Source organism: Phocoena phocoena, chromosome 12 (assembly GCF_963924675.1).
Source record: "Phocoena phocoena chromosome 12, mPhoPho1.1, whole genome shotgun sequence".
Taxonomy (NCBI): domain Eukaryota; kingdom Metazoa; phylum Chordata; class Mammalia; order Artiodactyla; family Phocoenidae; genus Phocoena; species Phocoena phocoena.
The window spans coordinates 7,603,306-7,619,479 of NC_089230.1; the positions used below are offsets into that span (position 1 = coordinate 7,603,306).

General features: G+C 47.9%; 1 protein-coding gene across 2 annotated transcripts in view; it reads right to left on the reverse strand.

The window, feature by feature from the left end:
* The window catches only part of LOC136131757 (solute carrier family 22 member 1), a 32,769-nt gene that overhangs the window by 12,766 nt on the left and 3,829 nt on the right, over positions 1 to 16,174 (reverse strand). For both annotated transcript variants that reach the window (XM_065888472.1, XM_065888473.1), the window contains exons 2-7: positions 14,549 to 14,652; positions 8,903 to 9,057; positions 6,384 to 6,552; positions 5,092 to 5,206; positions 4,748 to 4,854; positions 983 to 1,197 (exon numbers count right to left, since the gene is read on the reverse strand). In XM_065888472.1, coding sequence (XP_065744544.1) covers positions 983 to 1,197; positions 4,748 to 4,854; positions 5,092 to 5,206; positions 6,384 to 6,552; positions 8,903 to 9,057; positions 14,549 to 14,652 — 865 coding nt within the window. The remainder of the gene's footprint in view (positions 1 to 982; positions 1,198 to 4,747; positions 4,855 to 5,091; positions 5,207 to 6,383; positions 6,553 to 8,902; positions 9,058 to 14,548; positions 14,653 to 16,174) is intronic.

The window sequence follows — 16,174 nt, forward strand, 5'->3', positions numbered from 1 at the left end:
AAAACGACTCAAACCAATGGGCTCAGAGCACAAGGAATAAAAACGAAGAAAATAGAAAATCTGCCTTCGTATTTTTTTAACATTTCCAAAAGTAACAGATGAGAAAGGCAATTTATGTACTTAAATTAAAACCACCCAAATGAATCTCCTTTGGCTTATCTTGGATTGCTAAGAATTACGGAGTAAAGCACACGGGTACCAAAATGGCTGCCGTTAGAAAGGCTAGCAATACTAAGCGTTGGTGAGGATGTGCAACCATGGGAATGCTCGTGCATCGCGGTGGGAGCGTGAATTGGTCCAACTGTATGGAAAGCTGTCTGGCTATATCTGCTAAAACTTACATACGTCCCCCTCGTAGCAAGGGAAATGACTGTCCACGAAAAGATGTGCCCGAATGTTCATTGCAGCCTTAATCCCAATAGGCAGACACTGGAGGCCACACAACTGTCAATCAACAGTGGCGTGGATATATAGTGGGGTATTCATACACTGGGATGCCTCACGATAAGGAAGAAGTACAAACTTCACTCTCGTGACAACGTGGACGAACCTCGTGGACATAAGGATGAGCAAATGAAGTGAGGCCATACAGAGCACGCGTGGTATGGTTCCGTTTGTATGAAGTTCAAGAACAGTCAAGGTTAATCTGCAGCGGCAGAGACCAGAGTCGTGGTGACCCGTGCAGGGGTGGTGAATACTGATGGTCAAGGAGGGTGAGGAAACCTTCCGAGATGTTGGCAACGTTCTTTATCTTTTTGTAGGTCGTGGTGCCCAGGCATACCTACATGTAAAAATTCACTGGCTTGAACACTTATAATGGGCTCATTGTACGTATGTTATACCTCAACGTAAATGTTTTAAAAAATGATTCTAGACTCAGGTAATGCCTTGTCTTTGTGTCTGTTCCAGAGGCTTATGAAAGAGTTAACACACTATTCCCACAATTCAATGACCCGGAAGATGATGAAAGTGGACCACTCACCGTGTGAGATAAAGATCATGAGGAAGCAGGCTGCCCCCACCACCAGATTGGACCCAGCCAGCGGGTAGAGGCAGCCGAAGCGCTCGATGGTGACGAGGATGATGAAGGCCGCCGGGAATTCGACCAGAGCAGAGTAGAAGAAATCCAGATAGAGGTTCCCGCCGGTGACGCCCATGTGCATGATGAGGCCCTGGTAGAGTACGGAGCTGGTGAGCCTGAGCAGGGAGGAGAGGCCGGGTCAAAGGCAAGCTCCTCGGAGGAGGGGAGATTTAGGATTCTGGCTGGGAGGATAAAGGACACCGCGAGCTGGGTGTAGAATGTTCTAGAGCGATATGAGAAGAGGGGGATCAAAATCAAGAAAGGTGCCCTTGAGGGGCCCTCGATGAGACCCTCTTTTCACAATCTATGGGAGGGTGTGACTTACAGGATAGGTTCCCGTTTTCGAGAAATGGCAAACAATGGTAGCTACTGTTTACCGCGCACCTGGGTGCTGGCCCTGCCCTGAGCACTGCATGTGCCCTACCTCATCAGATGCTCCAACGGCCTCCAAGGGGAAGGCCAGGAGAAGGCAGTGGTGAGTGAGAGTTTCAGGAATCAGACTGTTGTACGAGCTGTGTGGTCTTAAGTAAGTTAACTAACCTCTCTGTGCCTCAATTCCTTCAGCTGTGAATTTGGGTTGTCTTGAGAATTCATTGAGGTAATGGACAAAACGTGCTCAGTATAGTTCCGGGCACAGAGTGGGCACTCAGTGAAGATGAGATTTTACTGCTGTCATTGCTGTCTCTCCAAGGGCAAGGATCCAGAGCACAACAGGGTGGAGAAGTCGGCCAAGTCTTTCCAGCTCCACAGTGGTCCTCCCTCCACACATCACACCATCTTTAACAGGCATTATTCCCTTACTCTTTTTACCTCATATCCCGCTGCACGACCCCTTCATCCATGTTGGAGGAAAGAATAGCAGTGTCACAGAAAATGGCACACAGACCGATGGGGACCAGCACAGTCACTCCCACTCGGGGGGGAATTCAGAGAGTCCCACGTGTCACTTTTGGTCAAACTACATAATTTTGGAACGTTGAATGATTCTATTGGTACAGTTTTCCTCACTATCCTTTGGGGATTGGTTCCAGGAGCCCCTGGGATACCAAAATCCAAGGATGCTCAAGACCCTTGTATAAATTGGCGTAGTATTTGCATAGAACTTATGCACATCCTCCCGTACACTTGAAATCACCTCTAAATAACTTATTATACCTAATATAATGTAAATGCTATGTAAATAGTTGCTAGCATGCTGCAAATTCAAGTTTTGCTTTTGGGGACTTTCTGGAATTTTTTTCAGATATTTTTGATCTGCAGTTGGTTGAATGCCCAGATGCAGAACCTGCAGATATGAAGGGTTGACTGTATTTACACTGTGAGAAGAGATTTAGGTGGATAAGAAATTATTTTCTTATAGAAATGCCAATTGCCCATCAGCTCCAAAACTGAGATCACAGCGTATGTTTCTCATTACTATAGCCCCTGGTTTTATAAAGCTGCACCCAGAGAAGCATGGGATGCTTTTGTTTCTAGTCCTAAATTATTCCTGGTTGAACCAAAGGGTCAAGAATACAAGAAGAGGACTTCCCTGGTGGTCCAGTGGTTAAGAATCCGGCTTCCAATGCAGAGGACGCAGGTTCGATCCCTGATCAGGGAACTGAGATCCCACATGCTGCAGGGCAACTAAGCCCACGCGCCACAGCTACTGAGCCCACTTATCCTGCATGCTGTAACAAAGATCCTGTGTGCCACAACTAAGACCCGATGCAGCCAAATAAATAAATATTTTTTAAAATGTAAATTAAAAAAAAAAGAATACAAGAAGGAAGGCCCTGGCAGCAACTCAGTGAGTTAAGATGAGCCCGGTAGGGTCCTCCATGCTGGTTAGCTTAGCCGGTTAAATGGGAATGGTCACCTTTAACCCACAAAGAGACTGATCCAAGAGAAAGGAATGGAGAACCCTGAATTTTCTGTCGAAAAAGACCCCCAAAAAACAAACAAAAAACTAGCAACAGTTAACAAATGTGCAGGGCTGCCATCTTTTGGCAGGACCCACGAATTGCATGCACACATTAAAACACAAACAGCAATTTGTAGCTGTCAGGCATAAGCCCTTTATACATATTCTCTCATTAATTCTTCCAACAGGCCTGTGAGTAGGTCCTATCATTACATCCACTGGCTGATGAGGAAACTGAGTCACAGAGATCACGAAGCTGCCTGACAGTCACACAGCCTGGAAGTGATGGGCACCCCTCCTGAGATGCTGTGATCAATGGAGTGGATGGAGGGCGGGGGGAGGGGAGGGGACAGCAGGAGAAGGGGTCCGGGGGCCAGGGCGCGTGAGGCCTTGTAGGAAAGAATCTGGTTTTCTTCTCGGTGGACTAGGAAGCCGGTGAGGATGTGGACGAGGGGGTGACCCGGGCCATGACCTTTGCCTGCTTTGTGAGCAGTTCCTGGGGGGACAGGAGTCGGGGCAGACCACCAGCGAGGAGGCTGCCGCAATAACATGGACGAGAGATCACGACACTCAAAGGGGGACCTGAGAGAGCAGGTGACGGGGAATGGCAGAGTCTCAGTATATTTTCAAGACAGAGCAGAATCTGCCCAAGGATTGCGTGGAGGGGCGTAAGACAGCAGAGGGGACACCTTGACAGGAGTGCTTAGGGGATGGGAGTGGGCCGTGGAGTAATATAGGAGAGGAGCGAGCCTTCCTATCTGCAGAGGCCCGGGCCTCCACATCGAAGAGACGTTGCTGAGTCGAATACTGAGCATGATGAGAAATGCACCAGGCACCTGGAGTATTTGCAGAGGCCCATCACGTAGTGGGCACGGGACTCCGGGGCCTGCCCGGAGACACAGTGACTGGGGCTGCCGGGACAGGGTCAGGTTAGCCTGGCATCTAAGGAACCTGGGATGGATTCTGTGGAACAGCGGTCATTCATTCAACCTTCAGCAAATATTTACTGAGGGTGCCAGGGGCTGCCCTCTTAGTTGGAACCCTTATCTCATGGAAGGGCACACAAGTGCAGGACAGCAGAGCGACTCCAGTGGAAGGGAAGCCCAGGGTCCAGCTACTCAGCCCAGGCATTCGGGGAGTAACTGAATAACCTCTCTCGTGCTGACGAGAAAGCCCTGATGTCAGGAGCTGACCCGGCACCCCTTGAGGAAAGAGCACGGAGACCCCGTCTCCAGGTAGCTCCCTGGGAGGTGGATGCAGCCCTGGGGGTGTGCCGGGGGTACATGGGTGAATCTGGATGTGGATGTGAGTTTCCTAATCGGGGGTTAAAAAAAGCACTGATACTCTCATCGGGGTCTATAAAGGTCTTAGATGCGGGGAAGGGCTCTTCCTCCGTGAAAGCACCAAGAGCCACTGACATCTCATCCACCTTCTGACGCTATGTCAAGACTCGGCTACTCCCCAAAGGTGAGACGTGTGGGATTTGAGGCAACCTTGAGAAGCCTCCGTCCAGCTTACTGTTGACCTCTCCTATGTAAGAATTTCTTCTTACTAAAATGAGGTCCTTCCTCTACTATGCAGTCCTCAGGGGAGAAATCAGGTGTCTTTTTAAGGGCTCTCTGACCACTGGAAAACCATCTGGAAATTCCTTTCCATGCTTCTCTTTTTCCACCTGAGCTGTTCCACTGTCTTTAACTTGTACCCGGGTATGCAGGTAAGCCCACCAGTTCCATCTGGGGACAGGCGTCAGAAAGGGCCCTTACCACAGGTACATCAGGATGAATGTGTGCTTCCTCAGGTGTGGCGTGCGGAACAGGTCTACAAACGAGGGGCTCAGCTTTTCAGTGACATCCTCTTTGAGAGACAGCATCTAGGAAGGAGTCAGGGCGTCAGCTGCATCCAAGCTGCCGTGAGCAGGAAACGCCATCAGGGCCCCCTTTCCCGGCCCCCGCCCCGAGGTCGGTCCTCGCATGGCTGCCCGCCACACCCATCACCCCAAATGTCACCAGTGCCCTCTTGCCTCCCAAGGCAGCCCCACAGGCATGCTCTAAGTCATAAATGCAACCCAAAGTTCAGTGATGGGAGAAACCCTCTGCTAGGCTGTCACCTTTAGATCAGCAGGAGGTAATTTCCCATTCTTCTGGGCTATGTGGTCCATTATCTTTACGGCTTGAGTGTTTCTCTTTTGCGATAACAGCCATCGGGGAGACTCGGGCACAAACCTGTGGACACACATCATCACGTCGTCTCATTTTCTGCGGAGCTCATCTGATGTTAAGCCCCGATCAGGCGCTCACGCTGGGACTGTGATTCCTCAAGCGTCTGGTGGACGAGCATCTGGGGCCACTGTGTGCTGGCCCAGAGAGCCCACACAGGAGCTCTGTGAGTCACTCGTGCTCTTAGTGCCACCTGCTAAGATTTACGGACCAGAAGAGAACCATCGCTTCCTATGTACCCTTCATCCGGTGGGGCGGGGGTCCCATTCTCTCCTGGAAGCCAGCAGCCCTTCTCCCCACCCCAGGAAATCTCTCACACATAATAGATGCTCCACACGCCCCACCCCTTGCGATACAGCAGCTGCCTCCTTGTAAGACAGGGGCTGTGGAACATGTCTCAAAATATTTCCAAAACAAAATAAACTATAGTCATTTTTTTTTTAGCATCGAGTACACCATGGTGTTTATTTCAAATGGGACAGGGATGTTATAAAGTCAAAGATTGGGAATCTCTGGTCATCTGAAAACACCCAGGTGTAGTCTCACCCAGCCCGGCCATCGGGACTCAGCCAGGGTGTCCCGTCACTGGAGGGCCCCTTGTTTCACACTGACAAGGAGGAAGCAGGCTCTTCCCGAACGGGAGTGTACTTACAGCCGCAGGTTTGAGAAACTGGGTGGACTCGATGCCTCCCACGGAAAAGATCTGCTCGCAGCAAAACGGTGACGAAAGCTGCATGGACGCGATCATTCTCTCCACAAACCTCTCTGCTACCACGCACCCGCCCACCGACCCCCGCTTCCCTCTCCCACAATAAAAACTCAGCTGTCTAGTTGCCCCTCCCTTCACCCTGCCAAGGGCTGACAGCTAATAAGATTAACAGCTCACTTGAACGGGTTTTGTTCAAAACGGTTTAATGTGCACACTCCCCAAAGATCATTTCATCCCTTCATTCACTCGACAGACAGCAGATGCCTCCTTTGTGACTCGGTGCCCTTGTGTCTGACTCGTAGCATCCCAGCCTCTATCTTGGGGACGCGAGTTGAAAGCAGCTCTATTTGAGGGCAGCGCCCCGGGGGAATGTGACAGAGCTCCCCAAACGGCACAGATGGCTGTAAGCCCCAGGCCTGCGGGTAGGGCCGCCCTGGCCGCCGGGAAGACGGGGTCCCCGCGAGGACACAGTACCAGTAGCACAGCGGGAGGAGGAAGGTGGGCAGAGACACGGCCAGCTGGAGCCAGCGCCAGTGAGGGACAGCGTAGGCCAGCCCGGAGAGCAGCACGAGCCCCACCGTGAACGCCACCTGGTAGAGGATCGCCACCGTTCTTCTGTAGCCCAAGCCCACGAATTCTGTGACTGAAACAGGAGAAGCGTCACTGGTGGGCTCCACCGAGGAGAGAAGCCAGGGCGGCGCGCCCCCGCCTCCTCCGTGCGCCTCCGGGGCTCCTTCCCCAAACGCCCTTCCGTCTCCTCCCCACGAGGCCCAGTCCTTTTGCCCCGGCTCTCCTGCAGCCGCCCCTTATTGAAACCCCCCATCTGCCGTCTGGAGTTCTCCTTTTCACGGGGCAGGATTCAGTCTGCCGGGCTCTCTTCCCCGGAGCCTTCCTCCCATCGGCTCCAGGCCGAGCTGGACTATTTTCCACGACCCCCGGGAGCGCTCGTTAATTTCACGACGGTCTTTGCGTGCCCGCCAGGGACCTGGCCCTGTTGTGGGTGTTTGGATGTACCGTGAGCTCAGTCGGCAAAGTCCTGCCCTCCTAAGCCCGCATTCTCGGGAGAGATGGTGGACGACACACACAAGTGAGAAGTCACAGCCGGGTCATAACGCGCTGCGCGCTGTGCGGAGAGAAAAGGCAGATGGCCCGAGGGGATTCAGGAGAGTCCAGGGTGGAGGGGGTGCAGATTTTCAGAGAGCAGTGGGGTGGAGCTCGTGCATGACATTTGAGCCAAGACCTGCAACAGGTGAGGGAGTTTAGCCGAACACAGAAGGGCGAAGCGAGTTCCAGGCAGAGGAAACAGCAGCGCAGTGGCCCTGTGGACAAGGACCCCCGTCATTGGGGCAATGCGCCCTCCTGGGGGCCCTCATAGGCTTGCCCAGAACATTGGCTTCCACTGCGGGAAACGCAGAGCCGCCGCGGCACAGGGGTGACGCGATCCCACGTCTATTAAAGGCTCACTGTGCTGCTGCCTGTAGGTGCCACGGGGAGACCACCGTGGAGGTGAGGTGACGCTGGTGTCTGGGAGCCGTGGAGACAGCAGAGGAGTGAGATGATGGGGTTCCGGAGGGATTTTGAAAGTAAAGGGGACAGCAGGGCTGGGGAGGGGGGCACAGGTGGGACAGACTGGGGGATGGGGGAGCACAGTCTCCTGGGTCCTGCCACGTTGAGGGGTCGGGAAGCAGAGGAGGAGCCAATACAGGGGACTGCGCAGGAGCCGCGCGCACAGGACCAGGGCGTGTGTGGCCCACAGCAAGCGGGGACAGCCGCGGGAAGAACGAGGCCAGGAGTAGCTGTCGCTCCACCGCGGGTAAATGGGGTTCCCGGTGGGTCTCCCTTTCTCTCTAGCCTTTGAGCTCCTTGAAGGAGGACGGGGGCCTTATCTCTCTTGGCAGCCCATCTCGCCCGCTGCCTGCCAAATGGCAGCAGGTGCGCGCGCTGCAGGGAGGAGTCTGGGGCGGGCATCCCTCGAGGCTACACCTGGGGCACTTCATCTACCTCACAGCCTTGTCATTCCCGTGCAGAGGATCCTGAGGCATGGAGAGGTTATGGAGCTTGTCTGTAAGACCACACCGCCGGTCAGTGTAGATTTGACCTTAAAATTAATCCTCTTCACCGTGGGCCAAGTAGTGCCCGTTCAGCATATAGGCAGCTGGGCTCTCACTAGATATGTGCTGAACTCACTACACTTAACCAGCGTGTTCATGGTTTCTCAAGGGAGGAATATGATTTTTCTTGGCTCTAGTGAACTATTTCTCAGGATGCCAAGCCATAGGACTTCGTTTTCAGAGATGGCAAGACATGGCAGAAATGCGGATTACCCTCACTGCTGTCTGATGTGCCCAAAAACCGGCTGAGGGAAGCACAGATGGTTCTTATGCTACCTTCTTCTAAGGAAGTATTTTTCATTTTCTATTCTTACCCTTCAGAGAAAATTTGAAAAAAAAAACAGTATATAGAATTACATTGATTTGCACTTCACTTTTAAAAATCATTATGTTTATCTCTTCTTTTATTTCCTCTGTGTCTTCTCTCCAAACTGTTTAGTGTCCTTCAAACCAGTTGAGTTTGTTGTATTCACTTTAAAAGATGCTGGTTCTTTCATATTTAAAATGTTAAAATACTCTCCCACCTGTCTCCCCTTCCTGCACACCCCCATCGTTGTAACATCACATGTGATCTTCTTTTCCCAAACGGATTAGTTGATAGGAAACACTGATTTATTAAAGTGGTTATGTAAGTGTCTCTCAAACAAAAAGAAAGAGAGCGTGCAAGAGAGAGAGAGAAGGAGGCCATCCTGACAGCATGCCCAGCCCTAGTCACGCAGACAACAAATACAGCTAGAATGACCACACTTTCTCTAGACCCTGCAAACATCCTCTTCCCCAAAAAAACCCACCTCCACATTTGGCTTCATCCCATTCTACCCCACTACCTGACTTCCGTGGCTCCTTAAAGTGTGTGGAAACCTCAGGCCAGTGGATGCTTACTCAAGGTGTAGCCAGCCGTCCAGCTGCCCTTGCTGACCAGCCCCTGCCCCAGGCGGAAGAGCAGCAGGGACGTGTAGTCTGGAGCAACGGCCGTCAGGACACCCAAGATGGCGCTGATGAGGGTGGTGGCCAAGAGGCATACTTTACGGCCAAACCTTCAGAGGCAAGGAGACAGCGAGGTGAGGTGAGTATTGAGTATTCACAGGGACGATGGAACAGCAAGTGTCTCTCGTGGGAGACAAGACAGTTTTTCTGAGGGACCATGCAGTCCGTTGATCACTGCCCCTCCTCAAAGCCTGACCTGGTCCATCCTCAGTGAACAGCGACCAGCGGCTCTTGCGGGGTTCATTAAGCCACTCTGAAGAGGAATCCTGAGCACTCTCAGCAACATGGCATCTCAGCCAAGGATGAGTGGCCTCCCTCACGGACTCTCCTACTTCTCAGACTCATCTCCTCTCATTACCTTTGTATTTAACAGACCGTATTATTATTAACAGGGTGCACCAGAAACCAGGCTTTCCCCCCACATAGTTAGTCTTATCGATGGTCATACTAGTTTTTCTGGGAAAACCTTCAGTTCTAATAGTATAAATATTTTTTAATAAATTTATTTATTTTATTTATTTTTGGCTGCGTTGGGTCTTCGTTGCTGCGTGTGGGCTTTTTCTAGGTGCTGTGAGCGAGGGCTACTCTTTGTTGCAGTGTGTGGACGTCACACTGCGGTGGCTTCTCTTGTTGTGGAGCACGGGCTCTAGAGCACAGGCTCAGTAGTTGTGGCACACAGGCTTAGTTGCTCCGCGGCATGTGGGATCTTCCCAGACCAGGGCTCAAACCCATGTCCCCTGTATTGGCAGGTGGATTCTTAATCACTGCACCACCAGGAAAGCCCCAAATAGGATAACTATTGAAAAGCTTTTTTCCCTTCCTTTTTCATGAATAAAATGGGCAAATTATTTGCTAAAACTTCATCCCATAATTGTGCTTTATTGATTTGGTCTTTTAAATCTTATCCCACATTCTCTGGCAGTAAGGCAAGGAAGGAAAGGACCAACCTCTTATGTGGTTACATTGAACTTGCCCACACCCAGGATCTCTCCCCACCAGGCCCAGCAAGCCCTCTGCCTTTCCCTGTCATCCTACTTCCTGGCTTCCAGCATGTCTACTTCATTTATCTACTCCATGTCTTCTTGCCTCAAACTTCTATATAGAGACACTTCTTGTCTGAAGCCCACATCTTCTTACCCAAGAATGTTCAGACATAATAGTACCAGCATCCGTTTTCTCCTGTGTCTCCTCCCAAAGGCAGCCTCACCCACTGCACTTAGGTCCAGCCCTTGACTGAGCCCCTTTGGTTCCTTGCTCTCTCCATGATATTGGTCTCATCTTCCTGGACCCTTCACCTCTCCACTTCCCCATTTCCTTCACAGCTATCTTGTTTTAAAGAGTCATCTACGCAATGATCTAAAACCTATGGGATGCAGCAAAAACAGTTTTAAGAGGGAAGTTTATAGTGATACAAGCCTACCTCAGGAAACAAGAAAAATCTCAAATAAACAACCTAACCTTACACCTAAAGGAACTAGAAAAAGAAGAACAGATAAAACCCAAGTTAGTAGAAGGAAAGAAATGATAAAGATCAGAGCAGAGGGCTTCCCTGGTGGTGCAGTGGTTGAGAGTCCGCCTGCCGATGCAGGGGACGCGGGTTCGTGCCCCGGTCTGGGAGGATCCCACGTGCCGCGGAGCGGCTGGGCCCGTGAGCCATGGCCGCTGAGCCTGCGCGTCCGGAGCCTGTCCTCCGCGACGGGAGAGGCCGCGACAGTGAGAGGCCCGCGTAACGCATAAAAAAAAAAAAAAAAAAAAAAAAAAAAAAAAAAAAAAAAAAGATCAGAGCAGAAATAAGTGTAATAGAGACTAAGAAAACAATAGAAAAAGTCAATGAAACTAAGAGCAGGTTCTTTGAAAAGATAAACAAAATTGATAAATCTTTAGCCAGACTCATCAAGAAAAAGAGACAGAGGGCTCAAATTAATAAAATCAGAAATGAAAAAGAAGTTACAACTGATACCACAGAAATACAAAGGATCATAAGAGATTACTATGAATCATCATACACCAATAAAATGAACAACCTGGAAGAAATGGATAAACTTCTAGAAATATACAATCTCTCAAGGCTGAATCATGAAGAAATAGAAAATATGAACAGATCAATTACGAGTAATGAAATGGACTCAGTAATTAAAAAAAAAATTTCCCAACAAACAAAAACCCAGGACCAGACAGCTTCACAGGTGAATTCTACCAAACGTTTAAAGAAGAGTTAACACCTATGCTGTTCAAACTATTCCAGAAAATTGAAGAGAAAGGAATGCTTCCAAGCTCATTCTAAGAGGCCAGCATCACCCTGATACTGAAATCAGTCAAAGACACCATAAAAAGAGAAAATTACAGGCCAATATCACTGATGAACATAGATGCAAAAGTTTTCAACAAAATATTAGTAAACCAAATACAACAATATATTAAAAAAAAATCATACACCATGATCAAGCAGGATTTATCTCAGGGATACAAGGAGGGTTCCATATCTGCAAATCAATCAATGTGATACACCACGTTAACAAACTGAAGAATAAAAACCATATGATAATCTCAATAGGTACAGAAAAGGCTTTTGACAAAATTCAACCTCCATTTATAATGGAGAACTCTCCAGAAAGTAAGCATAGAGGGAACATACCTCAACATAATAAAGGCCATATATGACAAACACACAGCCAACATCATACTCAGTGGTGAAAAGCTGAAAGAAATTCCTCTAAGATCAGGAACAAGACAAGGATGTCCACTCTCACCATTTTTACTCAACGTGATATTGGAAGTGCTAGCCACAGCAATCAGACGAAAAAGAAAGAAAGAAAAGAGAAAGAAAAAGAAAGAAAGAAAGAAAAGAGAAAGAAAAAGAAAGAAAGAAAGAAAAGAGAAAGAAAAAGAAAGAAAGAAAGAAAAGAGAAAGAAAAGAAAGAAAGAAAAGAAAGAAGAAAGGAATCCAACAGAAGTAAAACAGTCACTGCAGAAGACATACTATATGTAGAAAATCCTAAAGATGCCACCAAAAAAACTATTAGAACTAATCCATGAATTCAGCAGTTACAGGCTACAAAATTAATATACAGAAATCTGTTGCATCTTTATACAGTAATGACAAACTATCAGAAAGAGAAATTAAGGAAACAATCCCATTTACAGTTGCATCAAAAAAAATAAAATACCTAGGAATAGATCTAACCAAAGAAGTAAAAGATGTGTACTCAGGAAACTACAAGACATTGATGAAAACATTGAAGACAATACAAAAAAATGGAAAGATATACTGTGCTCATGGATTGGAAGAATACTTCATTCAAGGCAATCTACAGATTCAACACAGTGTATTGAATTCAATACAATACAATACCATAGAATACCAATAACATTTTTCATGTAAGTAGAACAAATAATTCTAAAATTTGTATGGAAACACAAAAGACTCCAAATAGCCAAAACCATCTTGAGAAAGAAGAACAAAGCTGGAGGTATCAGGCTCCCTGATTTCAAAATATACTACAAAGCCACTGTAATCAAAACACTATGGTACTGGCACAAAAACAGGCACATAGATCAGTGGAACAGAATAGAGAGCCCAGAAATAAGCCCACACTTATATGTCAATTAGTCTATGAAAAAGGGGACAAGAATATACAATAAGAAAAAGACAGCCTCCTCAATAACTGATGGAGGGAAAACTGGACAGCTACATGCAAAAGAATCAAACTAGACTACTTTCTCACACTATATACAAAAATAAACTCAAAATGAATTAAAGACTTAAATGTAAGACCTGAAACTACAAAACTCCTGGAAGCAAACATGGGCAGTAGGCTCTTTGACATCAGTCTTAGCAATATTTCTTGGATATGTCTCCTCAGGCAAGGAAAACAAAAGCAAAAACAAACAAATGGTACTCCATCAAACTAAAAAGCTTTTGCACAGCAAAAGAAACTATCAACAAAATGAAAAGGCTGTCTACAGAATGGAAGAAGATATTTGCAAACAATATATCTGATAAGAGGTTAATATCCAAAATATATAAAGAGCTCATACAACTCAATATCAAAAAAACAAACAACCAGATTTTAAAATGGTCAGGGGATCTGGATAGACATTGTTCCAACGAAGACATACAGATGGCCAACAAACACATGAAGAGATGCTCAACATCACTAACCATCAGGGAAATGCAAATCAAAACTACAAGATATCACCTCACACCTATCAGAATGGCTATTATCAAAAACACAATAAATAACAAGTGTTGACAAGGATGTGGAGAAAAGGGAACCTTAGTACACTGTTGGTGGGAATGTAAATTGATGCAGCCACTATGGAAAACAGTGTGGAGTTTCTTCCAAAAATTTAAAATGGAACTACCATACAATCCAACAGTTCCACATCTGGGTATTTTTCCAAAGAAAATAAAAACACGAATTCAAAAAGGTATCTGCACCTCTATGTTTATGGCAGCATTATTTACAATAGCCAATATATGGAAGCAACCTAAATGTCCATCAATCAATGAATGAATAAAGATTTGCTGTGTGTGTGTGTGTGTATACATTATATATATATATAATAATGCAATATTACTCAGCCCTAGAAAAGAATAAATTTGTGACAACATAGATGGACGTAGAGGGTATTATGTTAAGTGAAAGTAGTCAGACAGAGAAAGACATATACCATGTGATCTCACTCATATGTGGAAGTTAAGAAACAAAACAAATATATATTTTTTAAACTCATACATGAAAATTATCTACTCCTGAAAATAAATAAATAAATGCTAAAAATATTCTAATCTATTGTGACTGAAAACTTCACTCCAACTTCTTCCCACGTTAAGGTGAAATTCACATGCTTTAAGGAAATACTGGGGGGGGGGTGTGGGGAAGAGTCATCCACACACAAAAATCCACTCTCTCATCTCTCACTTACCTTCCACTGACACTGCCATTGCCCACCAACTTCTACATGTGGATCTTCTCTCCATATGCCCTCTCCTAGCTTATCTCAGACACGGTTTATAGCTTTAAATACCAATTGCCGGTGACAAATCCCAAGTATTTAACTCTAGCCCAAACCTCATAATCCAGCTGCCTACTTGGCACCTCTTCTCTGTCTCACAGGCTACTCTGAACACATCTCCAATCTTACCACTTCCAAGACAGAACTCTTGCTTTGCTCCCACCCCCTTCACCCCAAAAAGCAGCAACCAAGGCTGTTCCTAACCCGTTCTGTCCCATCTCAAAAAATGGCCCCGCCCACCTCCACCCATCTGCTAGACACAAACAGTGGCTTTGTCCCCCTTCCTCTCAGCCCCACACCCCAGCTATACACTCTGCGTGCAGTTTCAACCTCTGAAATCCATCCTAAATCCCCACCTGCCTCCGTCCTGCTGCCCCACAAAGTCCATAGCACTCACTGCCATGTCTTGTCTCCCTCAACTTCTGCAAAGATTCCCACTGGTCACATTCTCCCGCCATTGGCCCCTAAAGTCCATTCTCTCCACGGTGTTGATGTTGTTTAGTCGGATCGGCCTTTACGTACCTGTCTGCAATGTAGCCGGCGCCCAGAGAGCCCAGGAAGAAGCCCACATTCACACAGGACTGAAAGAGGTCCACCTTCCAAGAGTCATCGCACACCAGGTTAAACTGCGGGTCACACCGCGGTCGGAGGGGCCGAAAACACAAGACCGTTTGTAAGTCAGACTACACCTTCCATCCTCCCTCCGGACAACGTAAACGTACCACACAAAATGTGGGATTCCCCCAGGTGCTTCACACCTTTTTCTCTTTACCACATTTTCATAAGACAAATTCAAGGTTTCTGGTGAATCTCAGTCAATGTCATTATATGCCTAGTATCTTTATCGTGGCTTTACCCTCAATATACACTAAAGAGGCTGTTGTCAAGTGCCACTGACAGTTACCAAAAGACAGCATGGCCAAAAGGGAAGGTTTCTAAAGGAAATACAGCAAAGTAATTATCCACAGACATAAACGTGGTAAAATAAATGTTTTCCAGAGTTGGTCAAGGCCCTTAATTAAGTACATATTAATTATATGTTTAATTATGTAAATTCTACCAGTAATTATGTAAACTGGTCATGACTGATGGAGCTGAGCGTCAACACGAGAATCGCTGAGCAAAGACACACAGTCCCGGCGGTGGGAGCTTCTAGGGAGCAGCCTGTGTGCTACAGTGTGCAGGGAGTGGGGTGGGGGGGACCCAGGGGTGGCAGGAGACTCGGAGGGAGGGATTGAGGGGGAAAGACCTAGGCAGAGGCAGGAGCGGGTCCCCTGGGGAAAGACACTGGTGTGTGTGGGGTTCCTTCCATGCCTGGCACATGCGTGCTGATGCCCACACGCCTGGGCAAGCTGGGAGGCCCGAGTGCGGGAGCATCACCACTTAGAGCTCAGAGGTACAAAAAGCAGGACAGCGCCCCAGGGACGCGAGAGGGGCTGGGGGGTAGCAGCCGGGGCCCTCACCTCCCCATTCCTGGCACAGCACCAGCTGGGTGGTGTCCAGGGACACTTTGGGTTCATGGTTCCACCCCACCAGGTGACACTGTGGGGTGTGATGCAGGGAGGTCACTTAGCAACTTTGGGCCTTAGTCTCCCAGTTTCCCAGTCTGATAGGTGTGTGACGCCCATCCTGTCACCATCACAGAGCTAGTGCAGGCACTGCAGGGACAAATCATGTGCAAATGGTTTGGTAGATAACAAACCATTTAACTTTTTCCGTGGAGGCTTTGTTACCCGCCACCTTTAAAAATCTAAAGTTGCCTACACGAGCCATGCCCTTTTCCTGGTCCCGGGGATCCATCGTGAGCACTGTTAAAAATAAAACACAGGTAAAACTCCTTGCTACCACTGGACTTTCAGAAACTAATACTGAGCTCGCGCTACCATCTGTCTCATGCCCAGAGCCCGCTGTCCGCTCGCAAGAGTAGCTCAGATCTGAGAGACAGGATGAGATACCAGTCACTCCCATTCTCTGCCGGTCCAGGGGTTTATTCCCTTTAAAATTCAGCTGAAAACACACCCTCGCCAGGAAACTCCTCCTGCAGATCTTTGGCTTTCCTGCTCCCTGGTCCCTGTCAGCAGAATGCGGGGGAGGCCACTCCTGGGTGTTATCTAGCTGTCCCAGGTCTGCACCTGCAGCGCCTCTTTG